Here is a 21749-nt window from a genome sequence, read left to right as displayed (position 1 = left end):
TCCAATATAGCGGATCAGAGTTCGAACAAATAGTTGACATACATAAAGGTTGTATATTTCTCTCTTCAATTATTTTTAAATCCCGCTCTCTACCGAACCCAGAGTCACGAATCGAGAACGTGGTGGTTATTGACTCCGTTTTTTTATTTTTTTTATTTCTTGAAAACTGGTATACGTTTCCACTTCTGTGCAAACAGCTTGATTTGATAATTCGTGACTCTGGATTCGGCAGATAGCGGGATTTATAAGTAATTGAAGAAAAAAGTGTACATCTTTTATGTATGGCAACTGGTATTTGTTCTGGTCCGCTATATTAAATTTGCAATTTTTAATTTGGAAAATCTGATATTAGATTCGAATTCGGCGACCCCAAAAACGATAAGAAACCCATTTTTATTCAAACCCAAAATTATTTTGAATTTTGATCCGCCATTTTGAAGTTCGAAATTCTGATTTCAGATTCGAATTCAGCGACCTCAAAAACCTTAAAATACCCAAGGACAACCAAATCGTAATAGTAATAACATGTTTTCTTCAAGATGCCCCTATAGGGGTCATGAAGCAAAAGTGGCACGAATTTTTTTGGCCCCTATAAGGGTCATTGACAGTGAAGGGCTTAAGAAAGAATTTCTCACCGCGGCGCGTCGATGACTTTTACTGAGCAGATGATTGACTCTGAGTTCCGGATGATTGTCCAAGTCGACCCAATACTTCTTGCAGATCTCGGCGTCGACGATGAAGGTGCTGTTGTAATACTGATGCGTGTCGTAGATCGTCTTGGTGATGTTGTTCTGCGTGAGCGTGGTGTTGGTCACATCGGAAATATTGCTGATGGAAATGTCGCTGATGTCGTCGTGTTTGTCAGCATCCTCGGTGCCGCTTGTCGCATCCTTCACTATTTCCGCCTCCTTCGTCTGATTGGTGGTCTTGCCATCCGATGATAGTTGCTCCTTACTGGAAAGGCTGATGTTGCGAGTCGACAATGTGCGATTCGCCCAATCGTTCAATGTCGCCTGCGAATGATTATGAAGGGAAGTCACAGATTGTTCAAATTTTATCCAGACTTTTTTTACTAGAAATCATATAATTAATTCGTCTTTTCTCTTTTAGTTTTCATAAACTTTAAGAGCGGCCTTGTTTTACACGAAGGAGATCATTTAATTTTCGAAATAAGTCTCTCTATTCAGCTATAAATCTATCATTGCACGTACTGTATCATCGACTTTCACCGGTTGCGATGCCGCCTTCTTCTTGTAGTCCGGTTTGGGGACGGAAGTGACGTCGGCGTCCTTGGATGCTTGGACAGTAGCGTTGGAAATAGCGTCGGTGGGCTTGACTTGAACGGTGGCTTCGCTAGTCGAGTAAGCCGGGAAATACTTTACATCGTGTGATGCGTTGGTCGTGTTCGATGTCGTCAGTTGCGATGCTTGTTGCTGCTGTTGCTGCGGTTGCTGTTGCGGCTGCGCCGATGGTTGATCCTTGGCTGGCTCGTCCTTCTGCTCGGTCGTCACCACCGATTTGTCGGGTGTCGCTCGGCGTGTCCTCACATTCTCATGGTCGATCAATCTGATTTCCAAAGATCGATGATCGAACAAACAACAGTCGCCCATCGATCTAAGGTACTTGTAATAAGACTCATCTAGAATGAAAAGAAGATGATTTTCCTCGTGATTTCGAGATTTTGAAATATTTTTCAATGCTGGATAAAGCTGCGTGAGAGAGATTGAAATAAAGAAGACGATATTAAGGAATTTAATTCGGATTCTGTAAAGATTATTCGTCGATTAAAGACGAAATAAAGTATTTCAGAGTCCTCTTTTCGGAGTATTTTAATCATCTATTAATAATTTATCTATTAATAATTTATTATTAATTAAGAAATAATTAATTTTTTTAAAGAAAGATCCATAAAGAATAATTGACTATTATCAGTTAAATCATTAATTATTATTAATTGAATATTATCAATTCTAATGTGCATTTCTTTTTTGTTATTTGTGTTAATCGATCCTACGAAAAGATATGATATCTACGTGAAGAAACTTATCTCGATCCGTCCTTGAGTTCGCGTCGCAATTATGATTCTATGCGACTGATTATTGAATGATGACTGGAGCCAATCTATGGCACATTGATAATTGCGTTACGTGCATTGTCTCGGCTTGCCGATGTGATTCTCTTCGAGGGGATCGAGTGTCCATTTAATCGATATGTCGACGTCAAGCCTGTCGACGATGTTCGAGATCAGTGCGGATGAAGCGCGGATTAACCTCGATTTATATGATCGCGAGTAATGGACAGTTTGATGGCGAAAGTGACACGCGCGCGAGGGAAAATTTTTGCAATCGATAATCCATATTAAATTCGTTGTCGGTATCTTATCTTCATTAGAATGAAAATCACTATACGACAATGTATGTAAAGAGAAAGAGAGAGAGAGAGAGAGAAAGAAAGACAAGGTATTTTTTTAAAGAAATGAATAGTTAGTATATTCTAATCAGTCTTCATAATTTATCGGATTTATTACATATTCATTATTCTCTATAAATTGCCTTTTTACATAGATATGGATGTTAATCCATATGTTAATTTTTTTATTTTTATTTTCTAATTAGATTAACATTATAGATGCGGTAATTAATTTAAAAACATTAGCTACATATAAAAAAGTCCATTTAAACGATTAAAAATGAATATATATATATATATATAATTTAATATAAAAATTTAATATAAAAGATTTATTAATAAATTATAGTGATTAATTTTACGACATAAAAGAATAGTGCATGTTCAAAACCGGCGACGAGAAACAGGAAGTTGGACTGCACGATCGGCCGGATAGAACAATAATTGACGATCCGACAGATCGGAGCGTAAACTTGACGTCACAACCGCTTAACATACAAGCCGGAATCAGTGAAACAGTCATCTCGGGAAATTTATATTTTTTTGATAATTATATGCATATCTAATTTTATTAATAATTGATTAATAATTAATTATTTATTTAAAGAAATATATTTTGAGTCATTTATTTTTGCGCAAAGTTTTGCATCGGATTCGACCAATCGTGACTTAACGCAATCGCGACGTGCTGTTTCGAAGTAATCGTTCCAATTGTATGATTATCTTCGCTACGTAACTGGATTGTGATTTTACGATTACGCGAAACTCGCACGGCCAACTTTCGCGGATTTATTTCACGCTGCTGATTGTCAGTGATAACATACGATAATATATCATATGATATAACGAAGTATAAACGCGTTCACGCACGAGGAAAAATGTTCTCGGGTAAATTGAATTGAACAGAAGCAGAACGAAGCAGTCGAGCGCATACAACAGCTGTGCCTCCCACAGTTATTACTTCAATGTTGTTTTCTGCAATTGGGAGACTGCAAGTCGCAAGGAAATTGCGAGGTACGCTAAAAGAAAAGAGAGAAAGAAGGAAAGAGACTATTGCGACATGCACCAGAAATATTTGCGACTTGTTCCAACGTTCAATTTCGCGACTCACGCAAACATATGTTTTATTCTTTTACTCTCGACACCTTTTCTCAATAACATAAGGTAGAACAGTGAATTAAAACAGTGAATTACATTCATCAATAGTCATATGTTAATGTAACAATCAAAAGAATCGTATCATATTTTACAAATGGATAGTCAAATGGATAGTCAAATGAGGGAAATTCTTATAGATTGATTCAAAAATGAAAATTTTTTACTTCTGGCTATTTTTTGAAAATAAAATTTTTTTTGAACTCTAAAAATTAAATTATTGTAATAATTCACGTTTACGTTCGATTATTTAAAGTCGCGATATTAATTGACCTGACTCAGATAAATAGTACGAGCGTCAGAGATTGTTGTATTTAATGACTGCATGTCTCACGATATGTCGTTCATCAACATGTGTACGATAATTATTCTACATCTGACAGATTATGTTTTAAAGTGCAACGTTATACTGTTGCTCGAAACGCGAGATGGTTAGCCAGGAACGATGAGAAGAACGCGTTGGTGTCCCGACGCCTCCGCACACACGTATGATATATTTAGACGGCGTGAATAAAAAGATGCCCCGACATTGCCGTTTTTACATCGTAAATAAGTAAGGCTAAAAATAAATAATACTCTTCTTGGAACATTATCTCCCTCTCTAGCAACGTCAAAATGAAAAGCTTAAATAAGATTATCGTAAAAAGAACTTGAACTATTTTAATATTTATGTTAGTTAATTAGTACAAAGTTAATTAATACGGAGAGAGAAGGCGTAAATAATTGAAAATGGTTTTTTTTTTACTAATTTTAGACAAGATTAAACAGCCAATATTTTTCAGCGATAGCAATTGCGGTTAAAATGATGACAATTATTTTTATCGACATCGTATATTTACGTTTCTGTTTACCATTAACCAGATTACTCTAATTATATCGTATAAAAATAACTCCGTACTTTCATACGCGTATCATTTTACTGTCCCGATTTCGAATGTTTCTAAGAAACATTTCTCTGTCGCATTCCGTCTCGCGAAATGGGAAACAACCGTGGCCTTGTAACGTCAATTAACGCAGAATTCTCGATAAATAAAGAAGAAAAGTATCTACCATTTATGCATAAATTTGCATATTTATTATCTTACGTCATCCTTCATAAAGATGTGAATGAGAAATTAAAGAATTAATAGGGATTAAATTGAAAAAATAAATTTAAACTCGTGTGCGGCATCATTTTTGCGAAAAATATAGAATTTTTAGACAAGCGTGGAAAATTTACAGTTTACATGTGGATGAGTCAGTAGCCTGAAAAATAGGCATCATTAACTATTAATGAGAGACGATGAGTGCTTTTTTTCACGGGATTGCTCGATGAGTTTTTCAATGAATTGCAGATCAAACGAATCGTTGAATATGAAATTTGACTTTCATTAGACCGAAAGCAGACACGTATATGATAAAAACCCTTCCCCGAAGAGGCCGTTCTCACTTTATCGGGCACGCACGCGCGCCCAATATGTCCTCGTTCTAAATCTTTTTAAGGAGATTCAGCCATTACACGCACCATCAAACGACGAGTCCTTGAGTTGATTCACGACGACTGATCGACTTTGATGCGATCGCGAATAAATCATCCGATATCTACGAATCATTAATTATCTCAAAAAATTGGTCGACATAAAAAAGAAGAGAAGAAATTTTAGATAACTATTCCTTTCTTTCTCGAGAAAGAAAACGGGATAGAGATATAGACTATTTTTTACGTTAAAAAATTTTCTTTAAATTTTTAACTTTAACTTAAATTAACTTTAAATTTTTCGCCAATTTTAAATTAAATAACCTTTAATTTATTTTCCAATTTTCGCACAAACATGTAACGAATATAATTAACATATATATAATTAAAAAATTTATACACAATCATATGATTGCATGACGTTGTGATGGCATTTAAATGTTACGAACCCATTTATCTTTGTTTGCATTGATCATTTTTCTTGACACACTTGGCCGTAATTGGATGCGCGTGAAAGGTTTTCTATGTAATTTGATGATATGCTCATTAATTCCATTATAGGCACGGTTTTTTCCGCTTTCTTTCTGCCATTTTCTGCCGTGATATCAAGACGGAAACGATACTACAATCAATGTCAATGCTACGCTTGTTATCAGATTCACCCACATTTCGGTTTCGAATGAAACATATAGTGTGTTTGCAAAATACGCAATCGCGAATATTTTTACAATTGATGAATAAAAAAAATGAATGAAAAAGGGAAAAATCAGAGATCTCTTGATTGAAATATTCGAATATCGATGACGAAATGTTTTCATTAAATTCACAACAAAACGGTATTTCAATCGATGACTTCATCGAGGTTGCCTCATCTTTAATTTATTGCAGAAAAATCCGCAGTTCAAATGTCAGATATCGAGAGACGCTATGAAAAATGAGAATACGCAAACAGACGAACCGTTTCCCAATCTTTCCGGTCACGTTCTTCCGGTATGAAAATTGTTTGTGATACTATGAATGATACCATGAACGTAATGATAATGAAATAAATTTTAAATAAATAAATTTTGCGTTGCGCGAGATATATATTCAATTCTATTTTTATATTTTATCGAAAATTTTGCTGGTGTTTGAATTAATATCTAACATTGATCTATATACTTGATATTATATCTTATATCAATATCTCAAGAAAGATAAAACACGCGACACGACTGTAAAACGATTAATGATAATTCTTGCAAATAGTAGACACACTTGTTTCCGTAAGCCAAGATAAGTTACATCAATCATGAGATTCGCGTAAAACTCGTTTGCCAATAGAACAGAGAAGAATAAAACTAAAGACTCACAAAGTTCTTAATGATCTAATATGTTAATAATCGCCAATTATAGCTATGACGCACGTTTTGTCTATAAAACATACAGCACGTCTCGCACAGTATTTATCCTCGTTTTATCTTTTTCTTATGTATATTCCTTTCTATTCCGATAAAGTTAAATTCTAGACATTCGTGACTTATCATTACACTATAAAATATTTTATTATTATACTTTATTATTTTACACTCGAATCATTTATTATTAAAGGAGCATAATATCTTGAAATCAAATTTTCAAAAAATTGAAAAGAAGATTCTTTTTTTAAATATTAAATTTTTTTTCGAAGAGATGTTTTTTTAATACTTTTTTTGTTAGAATTTTTTAAGAGACAAAAAATGTTATTTTTAAATTATATCATAATTATGCGTATATAATTATTTTTCTACTTATTATTCTATTTATTTTTTATTTATTTATTTATTACTTAACAAATTTAAATATATCTTATTTCAGATATATATATATATATATATATATATATATATATATAATTATAAATTATTCTAAATAACTGTAGAAATTATTAAACTAAAAATTATTTTACTTAATCTTATATATTTTCTTTTCTTATGTTATATCTAATACGGCAATAATGATTGAAAATTCGATGATTTTTCATTAAGCGATTTAAAAAGAGTTAAGTTTATTTAACTACACTATTTTACTATAGCCACTTCGAAAAAATTAAATAGAAATCCCGAAATAATGAACGTCACGATTTAAACCGAGAAGAGTGCTTGCCCCGTTGTCCTAGATAAGGTGACCACTCTCGCGGTGAAAAGTCAGATGAAAAAAACGCAAGAGACCGAGTATGCAAATGTCCTGTGGCATCAGGTATGCGCATTTGTAGGTGCTCGCTCGAGATAACTCGATTTTTTCTTTTATTTCCTCTTTATTTCTCTCTTTTTCTCTCTTTTAGTAAACGAGTTGGCGTGAGTCGACTTTAACGCTTGATAACTGATAACGTGGCAAATGGCTGAAAGAGTTTCGAGAAAACACTCTTGTCAGAGAGTAAGCGTATTTTGCGACGAATGGTCGAAACATTTAGAATCTTGAATCCACGGAAATGCTCGAAAAGCTCAAAGGAATTTTCAGAAATATTGATGCGTCTCTCTGAATAATCTTAAAAATAAAATAAAAGGTAATTAAAAAATATTGGAGCAATCTTGGCGCCATTTAAAAATTTCGGAGCAAATCTCGAACAATATGAAAATAATAGACTTTTTGAATATACTCAAAGTACAAAAATGAAAAATAATCTACTTATTCTAAAATTATTGGAAAATGGAGAGAAAAATATGTGTATAATATATATTTATATCTTCGTTTATATAGAAAGATACAGTTCTAATTCTGAATAAGACATCGCACCGATACTGTGTCTTGGATATTTTAGCAGTGGCAAGGGATAAAGGTAAGAACGATGATACAAAAATAGAACAAAATATATTGGTCGGCGAATGCGTCACTTACATCATTTGCCTTCACCAATGCCAAATACGAGCGAATGTGCGTACATTATGATGATCATTATGATGGATGGAGACACACAGTGTTAACACACAGAAGACGAGACACATTATATCAACCATTTAAATTATTAATGCATTATACAAATTAATTAATATAATTTATTTTTAAAAATTTATTTTTAAAAAAAAGTGAAAACAAGTCGCCAAGTGTTGTATAAAATAGTTATTTATTTTAAAATTAAAAAAATATTGTAAAAGAAATTATGTATAAAAACTACTAAATAACAATATTAAATTACAAAAAATAATTTTAAAAATTTATCTAAAAATTGAAAATTAATATAAAAAGTTAAAAAAAATTTTTTAAATTTAATTAAATATCTTGGTGTTGCTAAGTTGAATAAAATTGCCAACATTTATAAAGCTCATAACAATATGCTAAATTTTAATTTAAAAAATTACTCGATACAAAATTATTCGATACAAAGTGTGCTCATTCGCGATCGGTAAAATACGAACATTTTGACGAGTTGCAGGCAACGCAAGTAAAGAAACCAGTTTTTAAAACATGACTCAACGATTGTCCCCCGTATCATAGGCGAAACCCCATAATAGCCCTCGTCCAGAACCCGTTCTGGCATCGGCGATTCGCGACGCAAGAAAATGCATGGGTTATTTTAAGTTACGTCGCAGATTCTAGACACACTCGTCGTCTAGTTTATAAGAATATACTGGGTGTCCCAGATTCTCTTCATGTCTAATGACCACTTTGAACAATTTGAAAGAAACTCTTTCCTGACAGAATTAACGAGGTATCAAATTATGATTTCGAATTGAGATACTTTATACTTTTGGTGATGTTGAAATTTAAAATACTTACTGTTGTCTATATCTGAACTTTATAAAAAAAAGAAATTGGAAGACGATAAAAATGAATTGATGATTTCTTAATTATTCTAATTTATATAAAATTAGACAATGTCAATTTAGGTAATTCTAATTGTATTTATAGTTAATTACATTTGTTTTATCTTACCCTAAAATTTATATTTCTTTTTATTCACGTTCTTTGTTTTAAAAATATGCATATATGTAATTCCGAACAGATAAATATACTCGGAATATGTAATACTATCTATATAATGAACATTATGCTATTCTTATACGTCAGTAGTTATGTCGGTGATACGGATAAGACACCCGAGAGGTTGCATAAACTCTATCATCCGGAAGTGACATGATGGACTAACACATCCTGCCTATACCGATATAAACATGCTCTCTTTGTCTCTACCTTTATCTTTTGATTGTTCTGCCTTTAGTTTCGATCCTGTAATTTTTTATAATTAAAAATAATTCTTTTATATTTGATACAATTTTAAAGATGAGAAATCACAAAAAATGGGCTACATGTACATAATTATTTAATTTAAATTATGCAAAAGAAATGAGAGAGACAGAGAGAGAAACTCACATTCAAAATTTTTCAAATTTTAAACATTTAATTTAAATGTACATATGAAAGAAAATTTATAAGCCAATTCAAGTTTAATTTAATTTCATTAGAAAAAATTGTAGAGTTTACAGCTTTTTGCGGTATCTCTCAATTGTCCGTGAGAGTCATATAATTTTTATTTACACGACATGTAGAATAGAACAAAGGCTTGCAACCGCAGTCAGTCGTTGCTGGAAGTACAGATAGTTTAATGACACGTGAGAAATTCTCACAATCGTCCGTCCGCGCTTCACTGCATACGTAAACGTGACGCGGGGAATTTTTCTTCCTGTCTTGCGTGATGCTTTGCCATCCATCGATGGCCACAAACCGGTAATCTCAAAACCATCGGCGAATCGAATTGACCATTTCCTCGCGAACCATCGTGCTCCAAATTACGCGTTGGTCATCAGACGGGTATAAATATAGAGAAATGCTCCATTATTTCATAATTTATCATTTACTGTACTATATTACTTATCATACTATAAAAGATAAATTTATTTAAATCTGATAAATTTTTATCTTTTTTTATTTTTATAATTCATGAGCATTTTAAATTAATATTATTCAATTTAATTATACTTTAATTATGTTCCAATGCTCTAATTTTATTCTTTCATGTTTTTTTTATTTTTACTAATTATGTAAGCGTACAATGTCATGCATATATTTTATGAATTCTTTCCCAATTGCTACTTTTCTTGTTTAGTTCATATCATTGGAATCTAATCGCGTGTTTGAAAGATTTAAGAGAAAATGAGCTTCGCGTTTCGTTACAGTTGAGATAATTTTTCTTGATACGCTTGATCGCTCCTATGCTATATGCGAATGACATATTAAATGCATCCACAATAGTCAATGCATAATTGAAGAGTCGTTAAAAAGAATCAAAACTCGACACAGTCAATGAATCGATCAATAGCACATGCATTTGGATCCGAATATAATATCATGAATACGTCGTAACTTACATTACGGCTGATCATTATGACCCTCGCAAAATGCGATATAATAACAACAATATACAAATCATATTAATGAGATTCGTCTACAAATTTTTAAACTTAAAAAGAGAGAATATACAATTCAAAGTTTATTAAATATTAGAATTTTTATTTTACACGAAAATTAAGTTTTCATAAATATATAAATATATATAATATAAATAAATATATAAATAAACATATAAGTAAATAATTTATTGAAGAGATTTTCAAGAGACATGGAATTATTACATAAAAAGCGGAGGTTTTCTATGAATGTAAAAACTCAAAATTAAAACTTTCTTGGAGGCGTGATACACAGTTTCGATTTCGGTGCGAGTTTTTCCCGACAGCAAACACGCGTTCGAGCCGACATGCATAGAAGGATTTTCAGGCCAGCGAGCGGCATAATGACAGCGCCACGTAGACGTCGTCGTCATCATTGGTGTGTTCATTCGTCACTAGTCGTTACCGTCTCAAAATCGGTCCTCCCAGAGTACGAGAGAAAAAAAAGGAAATAAAAGCAACAGAGGAAAGGGCACGAAAAGAGATACAAAACACAAATCGTACGAAGAAGAGGGAGTTACGAGAGGGCCAAAGACCTCTCTCGTCTGTTCTGTTTCTTCGGAGTTCGTTCGTTCGTTCGCTCATTTGCCAGTGTCGCGGTTTTTGATGAAAGCGACCATTGTTCGTCCCATATGTCTCTTCTCTAGCTCAAGGAAAGAAGAAAGAAGACGAAGGGGAAACGCAAATTCCTGGCCTTGCACCAGAACGCGACTAAGCTGGACAATTGCGTGTTGGAGAGACGGATTTGACTCTACTGTGTAATTTCGGATAGAAATAGCTTCTACAAGACGCAATATAACATAAGTTAAGATTACACAAATCAAAAATGCATAACAATTTAAAAAAAAGTTATTCTATTTAACATATTAATTTGTTTTTAAATTAGCCTCAACTATTTACGAATGAGACATATTTGCATATTTATTATAAAAAAATTTTATAATTAATTTTAATTTGCATATAAAAATATTGAGATTAATTTAACTCTCAATGTCATGATTTAAATCGTGAGGTATTTTTTGCACGCAGTTGGGAATTATTGCAATGCATCCCAAGTAAAACGGAAATCGAACGAGAATGCGTTCTTTGAAGACGATTCGCTACGACGAGCAGGATGACTGTTTTGCGTCAATCGCGCCACGTGCTTACGCAAGGACGTGGCCCCAGTCGCGAAAGAAACGGTAGGCTACGACATTTCAAGCCTGGTACGCACATATACGTCCTGTCGCTGTCTCCTTCGTCGACGACGAGGAAATATCCGCGCGAAATACGTCATCAGCGACACGCTCTGATGACTATTTCGACGTGCAATCGCGTTCGTTAGCAAGTTTGAAAATTATTATCGCATAAAATATAGATAATGCTCGCAGATAAGTGCGAATTGCGCCTTGTCTGCGACGCAATATCGAAACAATAAAATTTGGCGAAACGCAACTAGAAGACTGATATTCATCATTGATTTACTCGTGTAAATAATCTCGAGTATATTTTAAAATTTTGATAAAATATTTCGCAAGATAAAATAAATCTATTATCAATATTTATATTCTTATCAAATTTAAAAAGAAATATAATCAGAAAATTATTGAAAAGTGACATAATCTCTCTCGCATATTAATGATGCGCATGTATCAGATTAACATATCCGCTGCTAAAAAAACGGCAGATATTGACCATCAAAATAGTCGCGAGTTATTATGATTATCGCATTAATTATTATTTAATTAATGCATATGATGAGTCTGATGATATGGATGATGTAGATAACACACGTGTGTTTCTTCATGTGATGAACTTTGCATTTGCATGAGACTATCTCTCACTTATCTAATTCATTTAACGAGGAAGAAGGATTAGAATATAATTTAATTATAAGATAAAACATCGAATCGAGAATAATATAAATTTTAACATAGCAATATAAGAATAAAATTAATTTATAAAAATAATTAATAAATGATATAATAAAATAATAGGCGGTGTAATCGGCTCTTTCTAGATGATAGCCACGCGATATAACATGAAAATACAGTGTGGTCATCGGTGATTTTTATCAGTTTGACAATTCGATCCGCACTTTCGAAATCCATGTGGCAATCTAGTGGCTCGGCGGTAATTAGCTCTCTATTTATCGGTACGGTTCACGAGAATGGATACGGCAGAAACAGTGAATTGAACTTCCCACGATTTATTCCGATACGGAGGTGAGATTTCGTCTTTCTTTCCTTCTTCGTTCAGAGTCGACAAACGGTACATTTTGCCCCAATTAATCCGACAACGGAATTGTGCGAAAAATGCAAATGACGTTCTCGTGTCTGACGTTAATCAATTAATAAATTAGGTTGTAAAATAAATCACGCTTATGAAGAATAATTGATAATTATTTTTTATAACCATAAGGTTTAATGTGAGGAAAAATACAACTGACGGCAAAAATTACATTAGTAATATATGTAGATATTTATAATATAGATTATACGGTGATTTTTTATTATGTGACAATGGGATACTAAAATAAATTATAATAAATCTCAGTATAAACTTGCATTTTTCGAGTAAATTTTCATTTTTCTTCATATTGTATGTTTTTATTTAAAGTATTTTTATTAACTTCTTATTCAAATTAATTTTTATTAGTAAAATTTTTATAAAAAATTCTCATACTTCTTATTGCTAGATAATATAGATACATGGGAATAATGTCTATCAATAACGAGACGCGTCCTAGAGCTAATTCTTAGTTAGAATTTTTTACCGACAAAGATTATAAGATCATAAGATATGCTGATTCTTAATTAATTATTATCACGATCCATTCGCACAGAACGATCGAAAAATTCCTATGCAAATATACGGAACAGAATCCCATTTTTTTCCTCGCCATCGTTGTAATTGCATCCTGTTGTACTCACTCTGTTAATGCCTTCGGTTGAAATTAATTACGTCTTGGCCGTAAACCGTATTTGCATGTTCGTTGCAACGTCGAGCGTGTGTGTATGTGTGTGTATATATGTGTGTGGCGTACATCTGCATGCCGGATGAGTCAATATTTGTCTACCCTTCTCTGTATATACATGTAGCGAATTTATCTCCGCGCGAAGAACTTCTAAATTTTCGTCGAAGTACGATGGAAATCGGGAATCCTGGTAAGAAATAAACAGAACCGTCGCGGCAAATCTGCGTCTTCGGCGAGAGCGGTGAAAGCTGAGAAATGGACCGCAAAACATTCTTCTGATCGTAAAACAGCTTCATTAAAATAAATCATCTCGGAGAATTGTTCTTTCTAGACATATATCGATGCTCTTATCATGTTTCATATACTTGTCTTTTTATTCTGTGAAAGTTATCCAGAATATATAATGAACTTTTATATGTTAAATTATAATAATAAAAAAAATTAAATTCTTATAATATAATATATTTAATTCACGTATCACATATTTTTGTTGTAATTTATCTCATTGCAAATATTTAATTTAATATAACACGCAATTATTTTAATAAGATATCTCGTTATCGTTACAGATAAGTTCATCATTTTTCAATTGCGAGTTACGTGTCATTGGGAGGAAATACAAGTATGAAAAACAGGTGAGTTCGTTAATTTACTAACGATTTATAGAAGTGATAGAGAGTAACAGACAAGTAAGCAAAATTCGCGCTCGAGCAAACACATCGTAATATAGACGATGATGTTAGCTATTTTGCATCGCGGTGTTGCGCATGACTGATCATGAGCACATGATAATAATGATCCTACGATTAGTTTAAGATCATCAAGATTGCGTAGAAAATACGTTTCTCTTGTTGAAATATTATTTTACGAAAAATATTAAAAAATATTGAAGAGAGAGATTGATTTTTATTAATTTAAATCTATATTTTATATTTAAATTATGCCGAAAGAGTTATGCTTTTATAATTCTACATAAAAAAGGCATAATTTATAATCCAAATGAAATATAAATAAATAAGATTAATTATAAATTTATTATTATTATTCTAGAGATTATAAATAAATATCTAAATTTAATTTAAACTAGTTTTATTAAATTTAATTAGAAATTTTATCAAAATAATGATTATATTTTAAAATTGATATTAATTATTGTGTATGTCGAAATGAATTAGTTGTCGAATCAGCTAATATTCATTGTCTTTCTTTGTCAAGACTTTTTTCAAGCCTTTTATCAAGACTTGTTGTTAAATCAATTTTTCTGTCACGTTCGCGCTGACAAGACCTCTTTATTTAATGGCCGCAGATGATCCGTTCTATTGAAGCGAGCAATGCAATGCAAGATACGTAATTCCGTTCAGTCAATCGTTGAAAGGCCTTTTGCAATTAACAAGGTCGATAGGGTGATACCATACGCTAACATTCTTCGATGATTGAATTGATTCGTTCATGAACAAGAACCTTCGCGATTCGATCGCGTTATCGATTTGATGTTTGCTCGCGTTATCGATTTGATCTTTCTTCTTTAGACAATATGCAAATAATTATTGAACTATAAAATTATTTTTTACGTATATATTATTAATATAAATTTCTATATATCTAAAAAGTATTACATGTGTAAATATATTAATCGTATACACCTATAAAATCTTTAGAGAAAAATATTTTCTATATTGTTTTTAGCAAAAAAAAAATTGTAATATATGATGTAGAATTTTTTGCGAAATTTTTTCTATTCAATAATTAAATTTATCGTAGAATAAAATAGCAGTTGTGTGTGGATTAAATGTCAAGAAATGATAAAAAAATAATTTACATATTCGGTCATGATATTTTAAATTCTAAGAATTTTCTAGACTCGCAATACTGTTGGCAAGAATGATAACATGAACGTGATGCATATATGTTGTCTAATTATCCAGGCAATTAGCCACACATCTAATTATTTATACAAAAATATAATGACTTCCATGTATAAGCAATGGACTTGGAAATTATTGGCGATAAGCCAACGAAAAGCCTAAACTACCTTCTGAAAAATTTAAAAATACATTATTGAAAAATAGTAATATAAAATAGTAATATAAAATAAATTTTAAAAATTTTATCTCTTTTTTTATTTATATTACTATAAGATATATTTTTAAAATACAGCTTCAATTTTAAGATTTTCTCACGTCTAGAAACAAAGTCAAAGTCGAAAAAATATATCTAGAACATTTTTTATTTTTAATAAGAGTGCAAATGGAATTAAAAGCTGAACAAATAGAATAAATATTAAGTAAATCACAATAAATTTTAATTATAGTATATATACATTTTGTGGAGCCTTTCAATATAGGCGCACTAAGATCTATCAAATTTATATTCTGTTAGATATAATTTAAATTTAAGTAAATACATTCCCCACACACTTATTATATCAATTTTATTGAATCACTTATTATTTACATTTATTGTTTAATTTTATTTCATCTATTATTTTATGAATTTATTTTATTAATCCTATCTTTACTTTATTAATCTTATTGTTAGAAGTGCGACCTATTCTTAACGCCACACATCTGCTTGGACGCAATTCACTAACGTCGGGAATGAATTGAGCTAATAGTCCATATCGGAGTCGGTACACAAGAATAGCTTGGCGAGTGCGCGGCGCCGGCCCTCCTCGGTTCTATCAGTTGCAGACGTCAAAAGAATGCCGATGTAATAATTAACGAGGGAGCCGTCGTATTATTTGTCATTCCCTCTCGTGACTCGCCATATCGCTTAGCATGCTAGTCGAGTGAGTACAACTTTGTATTATTGCGTTGTTTCTCCTCTAGAGATTCCATTCAACCCTGCCATAAGCCATCCTTTTATTTTTATGAAAATAAAATATCCCTTTATTTTTATAAAAATAAAATACCATCACACATATAAAGTATCATAAAAATGATAGAAAATAAATTTTATAAAAATAAATTATTGAAAATATCTAAAATATAAACCATATGGAATAGGGAAAATTTTTATGGATTTTAAAAAAACCTGAAATTTTTGCGCCGCAAAAACACGTCGCTAGAATATTTTAACGCACGGATAGTTAACGCGACACATGGCTAAAGTTCTTACGAAAAGTTTTAACATAAACACGCACGAGATAGCACTTAGAGTGATTCAACACAAATGTGGTGGCGATAAATCGTCGGCGAGAACATCCACGCTCGCGACGGGATGGGCCATACGATATTATATGCAACAGCGACACGCTTCCGGCGTAAAACGACGCACGCGACGACCACCACCTACGCGTGACGAGATGGGCACATGCGTGTTGTACACGCACGCGCGCTCGTAAAGATGACGATCTTACGCGCTCGCATCTCGCCTCGAGTGCAACGAACTCGTAATTTCACGCCCGCGACTGCATTCTTTTAAAACGAATTGCCATTTAATCGATGGCGTCCTAAACCCTTTTATCCGCGAAAGCGAAAAACTCGATACGATTCTCGATACGATTCCTGCGGGTCAGGATAATTATTGGAAAAAATAAGTCTGACAAGAGTCCTCGACATATTCCGACATTTTTAGATTAGAAAAATAATTCCTTCTCTAATTTATTTGTATTTTGATTGGCAGATATCGAGAAGCATCGTGATTATGACATTGACACTTTGCACAAATTAATGTCTCATTTGTTACATGAAAATAAAAAATAATTCTGACATTTTTAAATTTAAATAATTAAATAGATTAAAAATAATTCCAATTTTTAGTTTTCTGCAGTAATTTACGCGAAATTTGATTGGCAGATGTCGAGAAGCATTATGATTATGACATTGACACTTTGCATAATTGTCTCATTTATAAAAAAATAATTCTGACATTTTTAAATTTAAATAATTATATAAATAGATTAAAAAATAATTCCAATTTTTAATTTCCTGCGGTTAACGCGAAATGAAACTTGATGGGCAGACACCATGAGATGTCGAGAAGTATATGACATTGACACTTTGCATAATTTAATGTCTCATTTATTACGTGCAAATATGAAATAATTGAAAAGAAATTAAGAGATGCACTCGAACATTTACTTTACGAATCGGACAGCGAATAACTATGGGACGCGCGAGTCACCGACCAATCAAGTTTAATCGGTAGGACCGTTCACACAAGGCGGACGACTTAATGAGCGTATAAAATGGGCCACGTGGGTGTCCGGTTATGTCCGCGCTGCACCCTTTCCTCTCCACGAAATTTCTCCGACATACATCCTCCCAGACGCTTTTCATTGCGCTCGTTAATTTTAGAAACGAATTATTGTCGCGCGTGCACACGCACTTGCGTAACCCTTTTCTCTCTTCGTAACGTAATATTGTTCAGCACGAATTATTTATTTTCTTATACCTCTTTCCCTTATTTTAAATCTACATCTATATTTTTGACACGAAATCAATTGAACTGAAGATTAATTTCAAAGCCTTTCCTTCGCTTTTTTCTTTCTCTTGATATAAAAGTATCTTGTATAACTTGTATATTAATCGAATTAAAAATTTATGCAGTAAAATTGCAGACTTATAACCGCGGATAAGAGTTAAATATTTTCAAAAGGGATGCATTTACATATATAGGAAACTATTTTATAATTCACAGAGCATCAGAGATAACGATAGCCTAGCAAAACGCATTAAAGATATCTCTCATTAAGCAGAGTCACATGATAAAGCCGACACGTGTGGCGCCGGTCTTAATCTACATACGCGTGTGAATATGTGTGCATGTATTACATTAGGATAAGAAGAGGGAGAAATATAAGTTTGCTTAATAAGGAAGAGCGATTTAAAACGGTCTGTCGAGTACAATGCACGTTGCACCATTTGTCGGTGCAAACTTCATATATGTAAATACAATGGACATGTTACAATGGTTATCCTGCACATGATAATATACAAAGTGTATGTCGCTAAGCCATCCGATTTCCCTTTGTGACTCTAATAAATATTACAGAAATATACGGGCATGTGTGATAATTTAATTTAATTTAATATAATTTTATTTTATTTATATATACTAATTTTATAGAGCTATATATTTATAGTGACACGAGTGACGTTCGATGTTTAGCACGTTTTGATATAGCAGCTACCGGTACGCAGAAAATGCATATCGATTATGTCATATTGTATGCGATATATCGAGCGACGACGGCGATATACAAACCGGATATGTGCGAACGCGTGTACGCATCTTCGTCTACGGAGCAATATGCGTGCACCAACGGTCCCCCATAAAAGCGCGCGTAATAAAGGGAGTTAACGCACCGCATCGACACACGCCAGACTGACATAAGGCACATTATTTTTGAATAACGTAAGACCGAAAAAAAATTTTTTTTTCTTTTTTATTTTTTCCTCTACTTCAAAATTCATATTTAATTTTTAATTTTTTTAAATTTAAATAATTTTTTCATGTTTGAATAACGTAATAAAATTCTCTAAAAAAATGTATTGCATTTGCAACAATGATAGACCGGAGATTGAACGATGCACGCAAATGACAAATATGTGATTTAATCTTATTGTCGACTCTATGTGATACAGAGCTTGATTCTCGTGCTGTAGTTTGTGATAAAAACTTGCAATATGTGTTATCTAAATTGGTTCAACTAGAGAGAGACGCTTTATCAGGTTCGAATATAAAACACTTTAATCAAATGATATTCTTTCGGAACACCGTGTGTATATTGTACATCGTTATCGCGCAGGAAGGACAGAGAGAAATATAAAAGGCGCACTATTTACGGCCAAAGTACTAAGTGTCATGGTTTCGCGTTAGAATAGATACGTACGTGCATCCGTGTGTAACATTATTACGGATGTATGATTTTTTCCTGAACTGATGTGGAGTTCTCATTCACTCTAGCAATTTTTAAATACATACAAATATACATATTCAAATAAATTTAATTTAGAATTTATAATTAAATTATAAATTATTTTATAATTAAATTATTTTCCACTTTGTTTGTTCTTTAATTTAAAGATAAAATTGAAATGTTGGGACAAATGATGCACATTACTTTTAATATTTATTTAAACGATAATGGCAAAAAAAAGATACGAATAAATAAATATATAAATGAGAAGAAAAGCACATCTTTTACAGAACACTCACTTAACAAGCTTCATGACGCAATTAAAGAAATCTTTTATACATAAAATTTTGCATAAATTATCTCTTCATTTAAAAATCAAGGTAAAAGTGCTAAATATCTTTATGCTGCACGCTTTTACAGAATAAGACTGCCAGATACAATATTAAAGAACCGAAGATTGTGCGAGGATTATGCTTCTATATCTCTTGACATTTTTTCTAAAGGTCCATCTCTTTCCCTCATTTTCCTCAATAATGTCTCTACACCGAGACTATCGATCCCGTCGATGGGGACGCTGACTTGTTCGATTCACACAGCTCTTCTTCCGCGACGCAAACGGGGTCAGCCCGAGTGTAAGTCCGCGTCAGCGAAAATAGAGCGATTCGAAGCCCAGGCTATGCGAAAGGTGTGTAACGGCGAGCGTAGAGCGAGGAGAGTGCGTTGAACTTTCTACGTCGATGGAAATATGACAAAAGCCATGACTCATGGATGAGCTGTCGGCGTACGTTCGTTCATTCGCCACGAGTCGTCAGTGCCGTGGATAGAAACGACTTGCGTTTACGGTTATTTGCCCCCATCTTCCATTTTCGCCCCCCTGCAACGCCGGAAAATGTGTGCCGAAAGGAAGCAAATCGATGAGCAATGATAAGAACTTTCTTCTTCTTCTCCACGACGGCGAAAGCGCGACGATATAGTGGTGCGTAATAGTAAACAGGATTCCTTCGCGATGACGTTTTGAAATTTCTCGCAAAAGAATTTCCGCAACGCGAAAAAATCGCGAAATCTTTTGGGGAATTATTTATCGTTACTTATTGTTTTCTATTTGTCTGAGGATTGAGAAATCCAAGCTGCATGTTGATGACGCGATACTTCGGAAAATTTTAATTGATCAATTAATATTTTCTTCCATTAAATATTCGAGGCTCTTTCAAAATTTTTATTATTTCGAAATCATAATAATTTTATATTTCTCGACAAATGCATATACAAAAATTTCATCAAAGATCTACTTTCTGATAGTTTCTTCCAACATATTAAAGAGAGATGTATTATTTTATTATTTATTTGTCAAAAATTTTATTTTTAAAATGCTTTTGCGTTTTTATCATTTTTTATAATTAAAATTTTTTATTATTATTTAAATATTTTATTTAAATATTTAAATATTATATTTTATTATTATTTTATTATTATTTTTTATTATTATTATTAAATTTTTTTATAATTATTGATGCCTGTTTACAGCTTCCTCATGCTTGATTCAACTTTAATATCTGCGCTTCATATGAAAACAACTTCTAAAAAACACACCGTACATTTACATCTTAATCATCGATATATAAGTAATGTTTTCATAATTAATGTTTCTATAATTTATGTGCATGACAAGTTGAAAAAAAACCACGATTGTCGGGCCATGTGGTTAGGAGAAACCTAGAAGAATCCAATAAGACGCATATAATTGCAACGTATACGTAATGTAAACGGAAAGTAGAACCAGAAATGTTGCTGGAAACTGAAATAATTACGGCGTAAGACTTTCGTAACTGCGTTTTTTTTTATTTGTTTCCCCTCCTCTCTATTTTTCGTTGATGGCCGAAACATATCTCGAACGTGCTATTACGTCGAATTTAATGGACGCGTTGTACTAGAAGAGTCGAGATTATGCATGCGAAATAAGCTAAGTGTTACGAGGACAAATTTCTAGGAGCATTTCTGCGCTTCGTTTCGCGAGGATATCGGGTGGCACGAAAGTTTGTCCTTCATATTCCTGAATATGACATTTCTCTCCTTTATTGTTTTTGTGCGAGAAAGGAAATATTCTAGCCAAGGACACTCTTTCTGAAAAAGACAATTTTTATTCTGAATTAATCGTCGATTTTTATTTGTCAGAATTATTGAAGATCGTACACGTATTGCGAGAAACAAAATATTCTAGCCAAGGACACTCTTTCCGAAAAAGACAATTTTTATTCTGGATAATCGTCAATTTTTATTTGTCAGAATTATTGAAGACGACATACGAATTGCGAGAAACGCACAAACCTGGTAAAAACTTGAAAATGTATTCTTGATTTTAAAAATCATACAATTTGGGGAATAACGCCATGTTTCCTTATCGTAAATTAAAAATTCAGCAATTAGTAGAGGTATTAATTACAAATAATTAAATTAATTATGACTAACCGACGACATTATAATTGGATGGTTACACGGAAGTGATTCTGC

At 32.6% G+C, this 21749-nt stretch overlaps 1 protein-coding gene and 1 long non-coding RNA gene across 2 annotated transcripts in view; one reads left to right on the top strand and one right to left on the bottom strand.

Moving 5' to 3' along the window:
- Positions 1-21749, bottom strand: part of L(1)g0289 (plexin domain containing lethal (1) G0289) — a 31377-nt gene that overhangs the window by 5002 nt on the left and 4626 nt on the right. Inside the window, exons 2-3 of the mRNA XM_083088123.1 lie at positions 1212-1639; positions 636-1013 (exon numbers count right to left, since the gene is read on the bottom strand). Coding sequence (XP_082944249.1) covers positions 636-1013; positions 1212-1639 — 806 coding nt within the window. The remainder of the gene's footprint in view (positions 1-635; positions 1014-1211; positions 1640-21749) is intronic.
- LOC145964978 (uncharacterized) lies at positions 7071-7995 on the top strand. Its single transcript, XR_014436577.1, has 3 exons — positions 7071-7237; positions 7323-7544; positions 7739-7995. It is a non-coding gene; the product is annotated as an uncharacterized LOC145964978 (long non-coding RNA).

Source organism: Camponotus vicinus, unplaced genomic scaffold (assembly GCF_025532165.1).
Source record: "Camponotus vicinus isolate PSW18456_S1 unplaced genomic scaffold, iyCamVici1.0 SCAF_14, whole genome shotgun sequence".
Lineage (NCBI taxonomy): Eukaryota > Metazoa > Arthropoda > Insecta > Hymenoptera > Formicidae > Camponotus > Camponotus vicinus.
The sequence above is the reverse complement of the archived record's forward strand: the minus strand, read 5'-3'. Positions and strand labels throughout refer to the sequence as shown.